This window comes from Thunnus thynnus, chromosome 7, assembly GCF_963924715.1.
Source record: "Thunnus thynnus chromosome 7, fThuThy2.1, whole genome shotgun sequence".
Classification (NCBI taxonomy): domain Eukaryota; kingdom Metazoa; phylum Chordata; class Actinopteri; order Scombriformes; family Scombridae; genus Thunnus; species Thunnus thynnus.
In genome coordinates this window covers 2984175-2999211 of record NC_089523.1, presented here as the reverse complement: position 1 = coordinate 2999211, position 15037 = coordinate 2984175, and the positions used below count along the sequence as shown (strand labels likewise).

General features: G+C 39.6%; 1 protein-coding gene across 3 annotated transcripts in view; it reads right to left on the bottom strand.

Annotated features, from left to right (window-relative positions):
- bcas3 (BCAS3 microtubule associated cell migration factor) overlaps window positions 1-15037 on the bottom strand; it is a 362195-nt gene that overhangs the window by 322041 nt on the left and 25117 nt on the right. For all 3 annotated transcript variants that reach the window (XM_067593817.1, XM_067593816.1, XM_067593818.1), the window contains exons 8-9: window positions 2301-2408; window positions 2125-2201 (exon numbers count right to left, since the gene is read on the bottom strand). In XM_067593817.1, the coding sequence (XP_067449918.1) occupies window positions 2125-2201; window positions 2301-2408 (185 nt within the window). The remainder of the gene's footprint in view (window positions 1-2124; window positions 2202-2300; window positions 2409-15037) is intronic.

Here is a 15037-nt window from a genome sequence, read left to right as displayed (position 1 = left end):
GTACCAGGAATATCTGCACCAAATTTCAAGCCAATCCATCCAATATTTGTCAGGATACTTCACTAAAAGTCAAAAATGTCAACCTCATGGTGGTGCTAGATAAAAAGTCATTTGATAACAAAAGTCGAAAGGGTTTGTCTTCTGGGGGCCATGAATATCTGTACCAAATTCCATGGCAGTCCAAGTCACAGGTTGAGATATTTCAGTCTGGACCAAAGAGCTGGACTAACAGACAGACAATGCCATTCCTACAGCCATGTTGCTAGTATGACTAAAAACTAGACAAGGCTGTGAAATCAAGTCGAGTCCAAGCTAACAGCATGCACCACTTGAATGCAAAGCAAAAAGATAAACATGGGACAAGCCTTAAGTGCTCATAAAAACATGACATGTCCACCATTACATCCTTGGACAAGAAGCTGACACACAATGGTAGAATAGCTCATCCAAAGCAGAGCTCACAGGACCCTTTGTTTACTGCTTTTACTGCCCAAACAGACCAAACAACGTTATGAAGAGGAGGCCCCTGCATTCAGAAACGATTAATAACTATTGAGCATGTTTGGTTTCCTGTGGGCCAGACACTGATAGGGAAGGCAGGCAGACAAAGAGGAGACACATTAAAGCCAGCCAGTAAGGTCAGTTTACTCCAGTCAATGACTTAAGTGGACAGTAACGGCCTTGTAATACAGTCTGGCCGTTCTTTCCATGGTTCTTTCACAACCTTCTTCAGCAGACATGACAGGTACAGCCAAGAAGATGCAAGAGCTGTGTTGTAAACAGTTTTTCTGTGTTCGGTTTTAAATGGAGAGCCTCACATCATGTTTTGATAAAAGCAGTTTAGTTACAATGCAAAGCTTGAGAGAACAGCACTACAGCCAGTCTTGGTGGCTGCTTGTATTATATGCAATGATCTGTTTTGTTTTTGTTTGGCTGCCAGCGTGGCAAAGTCACTGAACATGTTCGGCAATGTTGGTACTGATGTAATGAGAAAAACTGTTACTAGCGCAGTTTGTTTGCGTTACTGCATATAACATTTCATTAATATATGTTTTCCCTAACAACAAAATAAATACATTTTGCAAAGGATGATCTACATACAAGCTCTTATTTAAGTACTTTCTGATTGGAATCATAATTATTATGCGCAATTTAACAGAAGGAACTAGCAAGGAGGGTGGAAAAATCAACATGGGATAAACACAGATGAAGAACAAAATGGGATAATGGAAAGGTTAGGCATCACTACTATTACAGGCATCACTTTGCAACACGTTATTGTAATATAATTACTCTTTTCAGTAACAGTAGTTTAAGGGATTACAATTTCAAAATCAGTAATTACATTACAGTTACTAATCCCAGCAACCTTCCATTGTTTTTACACTTGGGGGTCGGTGTGCTTGCTGTCTCACAAGGATTAATGGAGGGTTGATATCAGTGTGGTCTCTGGGTTCAGCTGACAGACGCTCTAGAGGAGGACAAACGTTGTCTAATTCTCATGTTGTGTGTTCTTAGCTGGCTTACTAACGTTAGCCATGGGTACATCTACGCTCAGGAGTCACCTGATGCCAGTTTAGTTCAGAGTTGGAGGGAGTGTGTATCTTGTAGCTGAGGTTGGGACTTCTGGAGTGCTGTGTGCAGTCACTGAGAGTACACTAACACTAGCTGTTGGATGGTCAGTAAATCCTTCTAAACTGTATCCTGTCTGCTTGTTAAACCACAAACTTCTCATTTTCTATTTCTTCGTTTGTTAAATACAAAAGATGGCATGTGTGGCTGTGGAGGATTTTGAGTTGTTTTAAGTAAATTTTGACGGGGCAGATGGCTATGAAACGAAAGTAAAGTAACAAGTAATATAATGCGTTACTTTTGCTGCTGACTAATGCGTAATGTAACGTCATTACTTTTACAATTAATTATGCATTATCAGTAATTAACTACAATTTTCAAGTAACTTGCCCAACAATCATGATTATGGTACTGATTACCACTGCATCAACTGGCAAATCGCAAGGATAGTTCGAAATTTCCCCAACATTCCCGTATAAGGTTTGAACTTCTTATAACACCAACATTATAAATACTTAGAAACTTATAAACTGTAGTGTTTAAGTTCCTTACTTGTAACAAAGAACTTCTTGGTGAAAGTGCAACTGTCAAATGCTGCAATCTTCTCTTGTAGGCTGACAACAAGAATACTGCAAGAAGGAGAAAGTAGTTAATCAATACAGTCAAAATAACCATGTAATATGTCATAAAAATTTGATTTTTTTTTAAGATCAGTTATTCCAACATACTGTTTGTTGCAGTGTAGATCATAGATGGGTGTCTTGAACTGAATTGATTTGACCATTTCCCCTGTCCGTAGAGAATACAGGTCAGCACAACAGTAAGGGGGGCTTGTCCTGAAAACACAGAAAAACAAATGCAGTCAGTCAGTCTCTGAATACTTAAGGCAGTCCTCAAGTAATTATGGATAAAGGTGGACCACAGGGTAGTATACACTTTGGAAGAATGACAGTCAACACTAACATCTGAAATTTGTCTTTGAGTAAAACCACAGGGTAAATCATGTGCTAGAGGGCTGCTAAGTACTCCACTGATTTAGCATTGCACACCTATTTGCAGTTGGGCATGCAATGGACAGTTTAAAAAAAGAACTAAAATTTAGGCAGCAGAACCAGAAATATATCTTTTTATCCCATGCATTTTCTTTGCATTTTTTTGTTTTGTAAGTGATGTATCCAACCTGCCTACAGTTCTTCTTCTGGGTAGATCTAATATGCTAATTTAAGTTGTTATTTCTGTCAACTTACAATGTGTACAGCTGTGTGGATCTCATCTATGCTTGACACATTTTTATGACTATTTTTCTCTTGTTATTATCATGGTCATATGAATTTATCTGTCTTTTCTAAGATGGGTAGGAAGTTTTGGGGAAAACTGTTATTATATTTCAATAAATCAGGAAGATTATATATGGGATCTAGCCAAACTGGTGTCCAACTTTCTTACTCATTGCCAACATCATTGCAAATGCAGACCTTGCCAGTAATTTTTATTTTTTTTAAAGTCTTCTTATCATTTCATAAATTTTGGCAGGTAACAAATATTCACTACCATGACAAAACAAATGTATGCACTTCTGAAATAATCTGAGAAACCCTTCTGTGGATATGTAGGAAGAAAACATCAAGCCTCCTGCCAAAGAACTGCATACCAAGCCACACAGTGTTTTGCTCAAACCATCTTCTACATTGTTTATCTCAGCAGCTCCCTGGAGAATTCATTTTGTATTTGTTTCCACCATGTCCCTGGCCTATCCTTTGTGAGGGTCTACATTGTGAAGGGGAGTAAAATGAAGGGCAAAATGGGAAAGGCTTTGTCATGCAACACATTTACTAGAAGCACTTCTATCAACACAGCAAAGAAGAGGGTTATGTGAGGGAGGTTATCCGACAGCAGGCAGTGGCTGCTGGCAAAGGAAAATTTAGACATAAATCTTAATCAAGCAAGACTCCCCTCCTCCTCCTTCACCACCACCACCCCGTCCCCTGTGCCCCTTCCTTCTCGCTCTGAGGAAAGCTTCTACCGGTCTTCCAGTCTATGTCACCCTTGGTGAGGCCTGTGGTGCCGTGTTGGCTGAGAATACAGGGGTGAAATGTGGTGTTAGTTTTGTTTCTTTTGCCATAGGACTAAGTGCTTTCAACAGTCTATTTAGTCTGCTTGTGCATACTGAGTGCAGGTATATGATTCATCAGTCTCAGCATGGACAGTTTTTGGACAAATAGGAGGCACTGGCCATAGATCTTAAAGTTACAATGAAAGTCAACGTAAATTGTGCCTGTAAACACAATGACTCAAAATTTGGAATAGAGTTCTTAATCAAAAGAGGAACATTACATTGCAATACAACTAAAAACACATGCATGCTTATACACTCTAGGTTTGATTATATTTTGACTGTTAAGTTTAGGGTATGATGGATGGTTAGACTGATTTGACGACTTGATCAATGAGGAAAACCCCTTCCTGCAGACTACAGCCAATGACACCATTAGGAAATAACAAATTTAAGCAGTGGGCAACTATTGCCAAGTCACCAAGGGAAAAATCTGAACATTATTCAAATAACAAGCACATAATGTGAAGACCTTACAGCCATTACAAGACACAGTTGACCTCAGTCATACTGGATATTTCTCTGCAGCACACGTTCCACTGACCGACTCAAGGTCTGTCTGCCTTTTCCAATCATTAGTGTAGCTCCTTTTCATCTTTATGGTGGAAAGAGATCTGCTTCTCTGATTCAGAACTCTGACACTGGGTGAAGTACCAAAGGCAAACAGTGGAGCAAAGACATCTTAAAGTGCCTACAAAATTGTCAGGATCCTGGAAGCACTTACAGATAAGGAGAAGGAAAAATTTGTGTGATACCTCTGCAGTGTGTTGTTACCAGCACCAGTGACTCACAGCCAGTGAAGGGTTTTAATTTGTTGTAAGGCCATTACGTGTGGTTTGAAAAGTGTGGCTTGAATAATACATTAGGCTTGGGCGATTGGACAAATATATCGGCAATTGGCTGAGTCCTTTGCCAGTTGTTTTTTGGGTGATTTTTTGCATGATTTTAACTAACTTACTATAGTTTTATACAAGGAGCGTAGCTCCTTCAAGGGATAGCTCAGTGCGTAGGTTGTGTGCGTAGCAAATGTGCGGTCGAGAGGTAGAGAGCTTGTGTGTGATGGTGAGAATGGCAACCGGAGCAGAGATGAAGTTAGCAGTGCAATGTCTGTACAGTTTAGTCTATTTGTCAGTGAATAAATTCTACAACTCCTCAAGATCAAGCAAGTTCTCGTGTCTTGCTTGCTTGCCGTCTGCTGATTGGAGTGAAGGGGGTTAGCCTCAAAGTTAGCGACAATGGGTTAGCCTAACCTGACCAGGCTCATTTAAGGTAGACTGACCTTTCAGGTGGACCAGCTATTCTTATTTCAGAGACACTATCAGCTGCTCCTAAACAGAGAACGGAGAAATGTCTGGCTGCTGAGTTCTCTCATGAGTTCTGTTCAGCACCTCCACGTGCACCACACACCCATCAGCGCAAATATGGTAAAACGACTGCACTTATATATCCAACCAATCACAGCACTCCTACACTACAAGCCACATTCACCCATTCACACACACATTCAAACGCTGATGGCAAGGGCTGCCTTGTAAGGTGCCAACCTGCGCACCAGTAGGATCTAATCATTCACACACACATTCACACACCAATGGCATAGCCATCAAGAGCAATTCAGGGTTCAGTATCTTACCCATGGACACCTCAACATGTTGATTGGAGGAGCCGGGTAATTGTACTGCCGAGCATTTGATGAGTGGATGACCCACTCTACCTCCTGACCCACAGTTGCCCCCGAATATATCAGCAATTGCTGGTTGTTGGGCTGACAGTGGCCAGTAGGAAAATTTTGATACCACTAACCACAATACATCCATGAGTTGACACTCCCAAACAGCAGAGGGTGTTTCATACTCCTCAGAGGCAAGATTTTACAAATATGGAAAATCACTATAATATCAATAACTTCCTCAAATGTTTCAACACTTGCAGGGCAATAATTAAGATTCAAAATGCTTCAAATGAAGTGCTCGATGGATTATCAAATAGCATCTGACGTCCCTTCCTCCTTCACCTTTTTGACATTGGAATTCATGGGACTGCATGCAACAAATTTTATATCTTTTTAAAACTAACAACCAAAGTGTGCCCCCTTCATGCAGCAACTAGCCAAGTGTGAAGATGATTAAGTACATAGTACTTGAATCTCTCTCTCATGCTACTATACAGCAGATGCTACAGAATGCTCTAACCGGCATTTGCACTTGTCCTATTCACTATGTTGCAAAATGGTGTTGCATTGCGCTGTGGAAAAATCTGAGCCTATGATCAACATTTTGCTGAACAAACCTACAATACCCCCCACTCACCCTGCTGCACCGATACAGTTGTCTCATTGAAATGAATGAGGAGGTTGAGTTTTTGGCGCAGCGCTTTTGTTAGTTTGAGTGTGGCCTAAGTAGGCTAGTAGGGGGAAGCTCTTAATGGACCTGATGACAGAGAAACCAGCTTGTCTATCCAGTTTTTTCTTCCCCTTCCTTTCACCCCTCACTTCATCCACGCTGTTTTCCTTTCTTTCGATATGACATCAAATGCCAAACAATGTTACAGTCTTTGTACTGGTGCTTGTGGAAGCTGAGCTGTATCCATTGGCTAATGAAGATCCAAAGACATACTGCTGATTGAGTACTGCAATAGAGAGCACTTCTTAGTAGAGTGTTCGAGGAGAAAAAAAGCACTAGGACTGAGAGCAAAGGTTAAATCAGTATTTGATTATCTCTTCTTGCCTCCTGAAAATTGTCAAGATCAACTCACTCAAGTTTTTCTATAAATTGAATGTGGTGTTGCAATTTGCTGCTTTCTCTGTTTTATATTACTGTACATTGAATATCATTGTGTTTAGTCAGACCATAAAGTGAAAGACGACAAGCTCTAAGTATTTAAAGGTGTTATGTTGAGGAAAAAAATATCGCTATTAGCTCTATTTGTTTTCAAAACTAAGGATAATCAGCTCTTATTGCAGTATTAAAGTGGCTACTGCTAACCTCTTTTATAATTAGTTAGACTAATACATGTCTGAAGAGAGAAGCACACCATGCCACAACAAATGTCAATAAAATACCATACAAAAATGCATACCACCATACAACTGAAAAAGCAACATTAAGTTCCCCCTTCCCTCAGAAGTAACCAATCTGTGAGTATGTCACTGAAAAGATCACAAAATCCCATATTGGTAGGCTAATCCTTCTTTGTAGCTGCAGTTACAGAAAACAGCAGGCCATAGTGAGCCTTTAGTCCCCATCTACAATAATCTGGTTTCAACACAATCCCAGGGAACACTGTCTAACAACTCTGTGCACAGCTGGACAAGAAACTACTATTCTGAGCTGATGTAGAACCATGATTCCAAGCTGCAGCTGACACCACGGGCAAAAACAGGAATCCATCACCCAATGATGAAGCCATCACCACACATAACAAACACAAGCGGTACTTTGACACACAATTTATTTTTCTTAACGCAGACAAAGACAGGAACACACACCCTGAGATGCAAGATGAAATAACTGCTCCAACAATATCCAACAACCATCTTGATGACTGATATATGAATTGAACTCACAGGGAGAGCATGTGTCACACGTGAGCACACACACATTTACATAGTGAGTGTGGCTACCGTATGCTTCCCAAGCCAGCAACAGAACTGCAATGGCGCCAAGTGAGCCATCAGATCTCTTAGGCCAGGCCAGGAAATAAGATATTGTCCCAGGCTTGCGTGTGTGTGTGTGTATGTGACAGTGCATGGATGTTAGTGCAAATAGTGTTTCTCCCTCCAGTCCCAGAGAATGCTCACTGGAGAAGATGAAAGAGGTGCCACAGAAATAAGTTTTGAACAAACCCTGATTCATTTCTCCATCATAGCAGGCAGGCCTGATGGTTAACATCTCCGTCAACATTTCAAAGGACCTCACGATGCAAGCACTGCTACCATTACCAATCAAGAGTACAGGCATTAAGATTAATACAAAAATTTCACTTGACGATAATTTACTTTCAGGCGGCTGCATCATCGATTTCAGCATTATCAGAGTCCGATCAATCCAATTCAAAGCTCTATCCCGAAAAATGGGCCTCTGGAATTGATTCAAGGGGACAATGATAACCTGCTATTATAGAATCAAAATGGCACGGGGTTCAATTGTTTTGCTTTTGCAGTATTTTAACAAATGACCCAGTTCTAATGGAGGCAATGCGGGGTCAGATGTAATAAGATTTCCTGATGCCGGGGACGTTGGGGCGTAGGTTGAAAGCAAGGCTAAATCACAATTATCATTATGGATCATGGCGGGATGTCAGTCCTTGCACATGTTAAGGTGACGCCGAGCACCATTCCCCAGCTCAGTAACAGGCCTATTATGATGGCCCTATTAGATCAATGTGTCAATTACTATTACTCAAACTGGCCCTTGGGTCTGAAAGGATACAAAATGAGGGAGATGGAGGAAAGGAGGCTTGGCTCATTTACTTCCTCTGATAGGACAAGAAGCTACTCCAGAAATTAAGGAGAAGATGGAGTGGCCCTGCCAGCTACAGAACACAAAGTGGTTATAAAACATGATCCAAGAGAGGAAAAACTAAACTTCTGTTAAAAACAAGCACTAATGCAACATAAAAAGTCATTAAAAAGTATTATTCCTACACTACTTACACTACTGTAAGGTAGAACTGAGTATCAAACATTAGTACTTTTAGGGTACAGGCCAAAATGTGCTTCTACCAGAGAATTAAACTTAAATACCCAGAATGCTTGCTCTGATTCTTAGTCTTGTATGCTTTTTCTCTGATCAGATTGGTCCTGATTCAAAATATCTTCCCAAATTTGGAAAATTATAACATTAACATGTTGATGTTTACCAGCAGGTTTACCATGTTCACCCTCACATGCTAACATTTACTAATTAACACTACACACAGAGTACAGATGAGGCGGATGGGAAGGGAATTTGTTTTGCATTGGTGAGAAACAAATGTACTGAACAAAGTTACATTTTGGCCTGCCGATGGAGCTAGATGAAAAGTCAGGGGATCACTACAGCCATTAGGATTCATTTTCTGGGGATATGAATGTCTGTACTAACAAGACATATTACTCAAAACCAAAAATGTCAATCTTATTGTGCAGTTGGAGGAAAAGATGGGACGGAGTGAGATGTTCAGTCTGGACTAAAGCAGTGGACTGACCGGCTGGCCGACGTTGCCACCGTTAAAGCACTGCCACTAGTGTGGCTAAAATGTTTTTTTCAGAAAAGCTGTGTTTTCCTCACTGATACTGAGAAATGTATTTTTGTGGTACGGGTACCAGAACCTGGGTGTCATAATGCAACTGGTGTCCAAACATTTCAAGCACCCAGCTGTACTGTAGGCTTTCACTTTAAATGGAAAAAAAGATCACCCACAGTGATGACTTGGCTTGCTTCAAGTTCTCAACAAGTCAAAATTGGATTTTTCTAATCCTTAATTGCTATGCTGTTAAGCCTTGCAGGGCACACCTGCTGAATCCATCTCCCTTTGGCTTGGCTCTACAGTAAACCCTGGCTGTTTGGGTCATTTCTCTGTCCTGCTGCTCTGCCACTGTGCTGCACTTCACCAGATTTGGAAAACCTCCTTTACAACACAATGTTTAAAGTGACTTTTACAACCATGTGTGAGTCTTAATTTTAGATATGCAACTGTTTACAATGGTCATTAAGGACCATTATAGATGGCGCGTGTCTTATTATCGTGCCATTATCATCAATCTAGTCTATGTACTTCCTCCTTGATGAAACATGCTGACATCTGTTATTTTAATTTTCACATCTATGCTGAGCTTATTCCATGAGCACTTTCCCTCTGGCTGAGAGAATCTGCACACATCTTTTTATGAATGTGAACTAAACCAGGGGATCAAAACCACAAGATTTCATGTGGCTGTGGAAAGCATAGATGGAGACCTGAGGGGGAATTAAAAAGCAGGCAAATAAATTCATTTACAAGGAAGGGACGTCACCACATTTCCGACTGGTGCAAAGTTTTACAAGCTCCCCAAATACGAACGACAATTACATGCTGTGGAAATGCTAAACAAATACAAGCTCGGTTTGGGAAGTCAAGGCTGGCTCTGTTGAAAGAGAGAAGGCTGATGCTCCAACTGGAGACTGTTGAACTTCTGAGGACTGGTATTTCCACTGGGGTTCAACTGATATGGGCTTTTGAATACTGAAACCAGAAATTTAAGATTAACATTGCCAATATCCAGTAGTTTATGCCAACACTCAACAAGTTTTCCCCAGAATTTTATACTTGGGTGTGTAGAAAGGCCTCAGAATAAGCTTTTAGACCAATAAAGTAGCATAACTCTGATTTCCACCTGTGAATTCTATTTTAAGTATTTTATTGCTTTGAAATTAAAATTTTTGGCAATAGGATATTTATTCCAGTTGCTTAAAATCTCATGCAACATGCAGAGTGAGTGGGTTACTTTACTCTGTTGTAACTGTCAATACAATACAATACAGTATGTTTAACACAATATGTTCAGAATTGCTATAACATGTTACTGTTCACACTAAAAGCATCACATCATATTGTGTATCAGAGTTCTATTAGAAGATGCAAATATTTACTCAACCGTTAGACCATGAGAAATAGTTACTGTTCAATAATATTTCTACTCTAGGGACGCAACTAATAAGTCATCATCAGTTAATTTGTCAGCTATTTTTATTTTGATTAGCCTAATTCATTTATTCTATAAAACAGTGAAAGATATGGGAGCCAGTATAAATAGATATCACAATTCTTGTCTTAACATTATCTAATTCATATGAAAAAGTTTCATAGAAGTTTCAGCTGGAAGCCTTGATTAAGGTTTTATTATTATACTCAAGACTCAAGAGTGCCTTGGATTGAATGAATGTACTGCTGAGAGTTCATGTAACTCATTAAATGATCAGCACAGTCACAAACTTCCCAGCATGCATTGTTGAGAATGAAAACTCTCTAGAGTACCCTCATTTTTGTAGCTTGAAGAAAGCATACATGATGGAAACTTGATGTGTGTCTTTAATATATGTTACGATAGAATGTTTTTTTCTCATAATAATGAAAACAATGCTTACTATGATGAAGTTTAGTATCAAATTCAGTCCCTACCCCTGTACTAGAAGTGAACAAGGTCACAGAGAACAGCCTCACAGCCTTGTCTTTGTACTCACTCTGGTCAAAAGTAGCTCTAACAGCAGCCACAGCTGTAAATTCTGTGTGTCTAATGAAGGATGGACTCCCCAAACTGAGAAAATGTAAATTTGATTGTCAGTTGCTGCAACTCATGAGATGACTTTGAACTAATTATCTAAATTTAGTTCAGTGAACTCCCATTTTTAAGGCAGCAGGGGAACTTACATTTTGAAGTTTAATCACCTTAAAATGTTTTACAGCAGGGGTCAGCAATTAGGTTCAACTATGGGCCAGTTTTTCTGGATTTTTCATTGCAGGGCTGGTAACTGGTGCAGTGGAAAAGCAGGTCTATATGTTTTGATATTTTAATTCATTTAGGATAAAACAGATTCATAACACTCTTAAGGACTGTATCTGAGGGTGAAAATGGCATGAACACACATTTCTGTTCGACTGCCAACCATTTTCTTTATGAAGAACAAACCTGTTAGCCTGTAGAACCTTAATCCACAGGCTAAGATTGTGTAATTCTCACATTTAACTATAATTTCTGGTAGGTTTATTGGACTTAAGCATGGCACAACTATAGTTTTAATGCCTCTTGTGTGAGGGTAGTATTAGATTGGAAACAAGGTTATATTACAGCAATTGGCATCTACAGCCTTGTGTTTATTTTGTTATCTACAGTAGAAAATTATGTAAAAGTGTTGATGTAATCTAAGATGTTAAAAACTTTCATCAGGGGGACAAATATTTTGCAGGGCCAGATTTGTTAATAATAATAATGGAGAATTTATTAGTGTGGGATAGTTTTGGGATCTGTGCCACTGTGCCATGTTTTCACTATGTCGACAGAAAGGACAAAAATTGCATTTCTACTGGGATTAAAAAAGGTAGACAGTAACCATCAAAATACTGTATTGGAACATTCTTTCCCTACTCCCTCCTGTTATTTGTTTTGTTTTTAACTCCTACTCCTCTCATTCTGAGCTCACACCAGCCCCCCATACACAACAAACGCTGGCCACATCAGAGCCTGCTGGGGGCCTGGAGGGAGCCGCAATGATTCCGGCAAGCTGCAGGCATTAGTAGGAAAGTAATTAGGGTAAAAAGTTCAACCACAGCTCCATGTCTGCAGAGCTGCCAGAAATACATTTCCTTCACTGTTTAATACTGCACATATAATGGCCAGCATTTTGGAAACACACTCCCCTGTGTGTGTTTGTGTGTACGTGCATGCATGTGTGTTTATGATATTAAAGCATCATATTATGCCTAAAAGTGCAGCACAGTGTCAAACAATACTATTAATTCTGACTGTACTAGTGACAGACAAGGTAAAACAAAAATAAAAAAAATATCAATCTTATAATTTTACAAACCACCAAACAATAAGCAGCGCAACAATGAAAAAAAAAATCAGCATGGGAATTTATGCATATGCAGTCCATAAATCCAGCTTACTCCTTCTTCCTTTGACAGCAGTGAAGTGGATATTAATATTCATTACCCAAACCATAGCTTGCATTAGTTCCAATTTTAGCCATTTTAAGTTTTCTGTGCCAGTTTTCTGTCTAAGTTAAGTGGAAGCACTTGACACAAGAAACATCTGGTCATGGAGGATTCTTTCTTCTGCTTTGACATCTCAAAGCTGTATCTAGAAACATGACAAGTTAACTTTGCCTTATATCTGCTTGTGCATAAGGACACGAGTAACAGGACAGCTTGAAGGTAGGGTACAACGTTTATGTGTTTCAGTACAAGTGACTAAAAGATTCCTCTACCATTAACAATTGGAGGATAGTACAATGAGTGAACTCCTGGCATTTCAGCTATACACAACTCTCATTCTCTTGCCAAAATAGATAAGCAGCACTATCGTTTTGCCAGTTAGAGGCCATTGACTAGAGAGGCCAAATAATATAGGTGACCAAGCTAAAGGTTATATATTCAATGCATTAGGCACTGGCAAGCCACTGAGTGGTTTAAATAATAAATGTAAATACGATATATTTTAAGTAATTGTGGTAATTTAACTCAGATTTGTGACATATCCTAGTCAGCCCTATCCAATCACATTGATTTAGTGATATAGTGCTGTATCTTGCATGTATTGTACGTGTTGCACACACAGCTGTAATGCTGAAAATCCTCTTTGGGCTGTAAGGTCCACCTCCATTGAAAACATGGAATTTATCTTCTCCTCCATTGTCCAGTTCATCATTCATTGTTCCCCTGTGATGGGAAATACAACTTAACACACTACACTCACTGGCCACGGTACAATCGAATACAATCCAACACAACAGCTCTGCCATGCATTCTACTTTTAAAAAGCTTTCACATTTTCAGTTTTTGTTTCTGACAAAACTATCTTTTAATAAGCTTGCTGTCTTCGAGGAACATCCCTCTTTACACAAAATGTCTGAATGCAGTCTCCAGGCAGCACCTAACAGGTTAGGACAACTCTGCAGCTCTCCTAAATCCTGGCAGAGCTGGAATCATTTCCTAACTTAAGAAGGTTGATGAAATGCTTTTACTCTTAAGCCTAAATTTTTTGGCTAGTTAGGACTGATTTCCTACTCTGAAACACTGGATAAATATGGGACCTGGTAAGAGCTACCAGTGTCACTTAACCAAGCCAATAATACAATATCTTTCATCCAACATCTGAAAAAAATTACAATAGTGCTGCTATATACTTAGTTTAATGTAAAGGGGAAAGAGAAAGTTTAAACTCTAGTAAAAGAAAATATTAATTGCTTTGACCACAGAGGCCGGGTTGAGAGAACTGGGTTGTGGTAAAGGTTTGAAAAGTCATTACTAATCATTCAGCCTGTCGGGTGTGTTTATACGCACCACTTCCAGTACTACTGAGTTTAATCTGACTTCCTATTTGAAGGGGGAAAACTGGCGAGGCAGAACCCATTTTCGACAGACATAAAACAGACATGCAAGTCAAAATAAACGCTCCAGAGTGAAGCCTGAGCCCAAAAGCTCTGACTATGCGCTGACCTAGTGTGTATGTGTGTGTGTATGTGCAGCAATGAAAAAGGGGAAGTCGAAGACCAGATTACAGCCACTCTCATTTCCACGCTGGGGCATGACAAAAGGGTCCGGGAACGATTTCATCAAAAGCGTTTTTTTTCCCCAATGGAGAACATGACATTCCTGCCCACAACTGAAGACAAACTTTGAAGATCAAGAGAAAAATATCACGCTAGTGTTTGTGGATTCTATCCTGGTGTGATGTCCTTACTGAACCTTGAGATTATTATGAACACATAATCAATACAACCTCACAAAAAAGATGATGACAGTGAAAGGACAAATGAAATATATCTACTGTACAGTCACCAGGATAACCAACAAATCCCTACAAGTAATAGTTGCAAGTTGAATCACTGGACAGATACATGTTGCATATCTACCCTGCATCTTTTATAAACAGTGTACACATTGGCTTGGATAGCATGAGTATGTGTGTGTGTGTGTGCGCGCGCCTGTGGGTGGTCATAATGTGACAGTGAAGAACAGCATAACCTCATGGTGGATAAAAAGCATCACTTCTCCAAATCCCCTTAATCTGGTGGCTCGTTTTATACAAATGCTTGATGATTTCCATTTAATACACTTTAGAAGACGGATACATCCGGTCCGCAGAGCAAGACCTGTCATGAAAATGCACTGAAACACAAGGGCTTAAAGCTACAATGGACTTTTGCCATCAAATGTGTTTGTGAGGGCTAAGTGGAATTTGTTGCTGGCAACCATGTAATTAATAACCTGAATTATTATACTAAAGATTTTAAGCAGATTTAAATATAGATGTTCAGGAGTATGAAATTATGATTGCTGTACATTTATCTTTCATTATGCATAGCATTTACTGCCAATGTGAGGGGCAGGAGGTGGCAATGGTAATGAGCAGATATAGTCTGTCAGATATAATGTCTCTGCTTGTAGCACTGAACTGTGAAAGAACACCCAACCAGAGCATGCTTGAGACAGCTTGGTGCCATTATTATTAGCCACATGCTATCCTTTCTAGATGCTTTGATTGGAATTTGTTGGTTTCAGTACCATGCAAACTTTATTGTCCAATAACTATCTATGTGACATGGGAACAGTTTTTATACTAAAGGGGGAATATTTGGGATTGGTTCTAAAATGTGACTGCAAAGACAC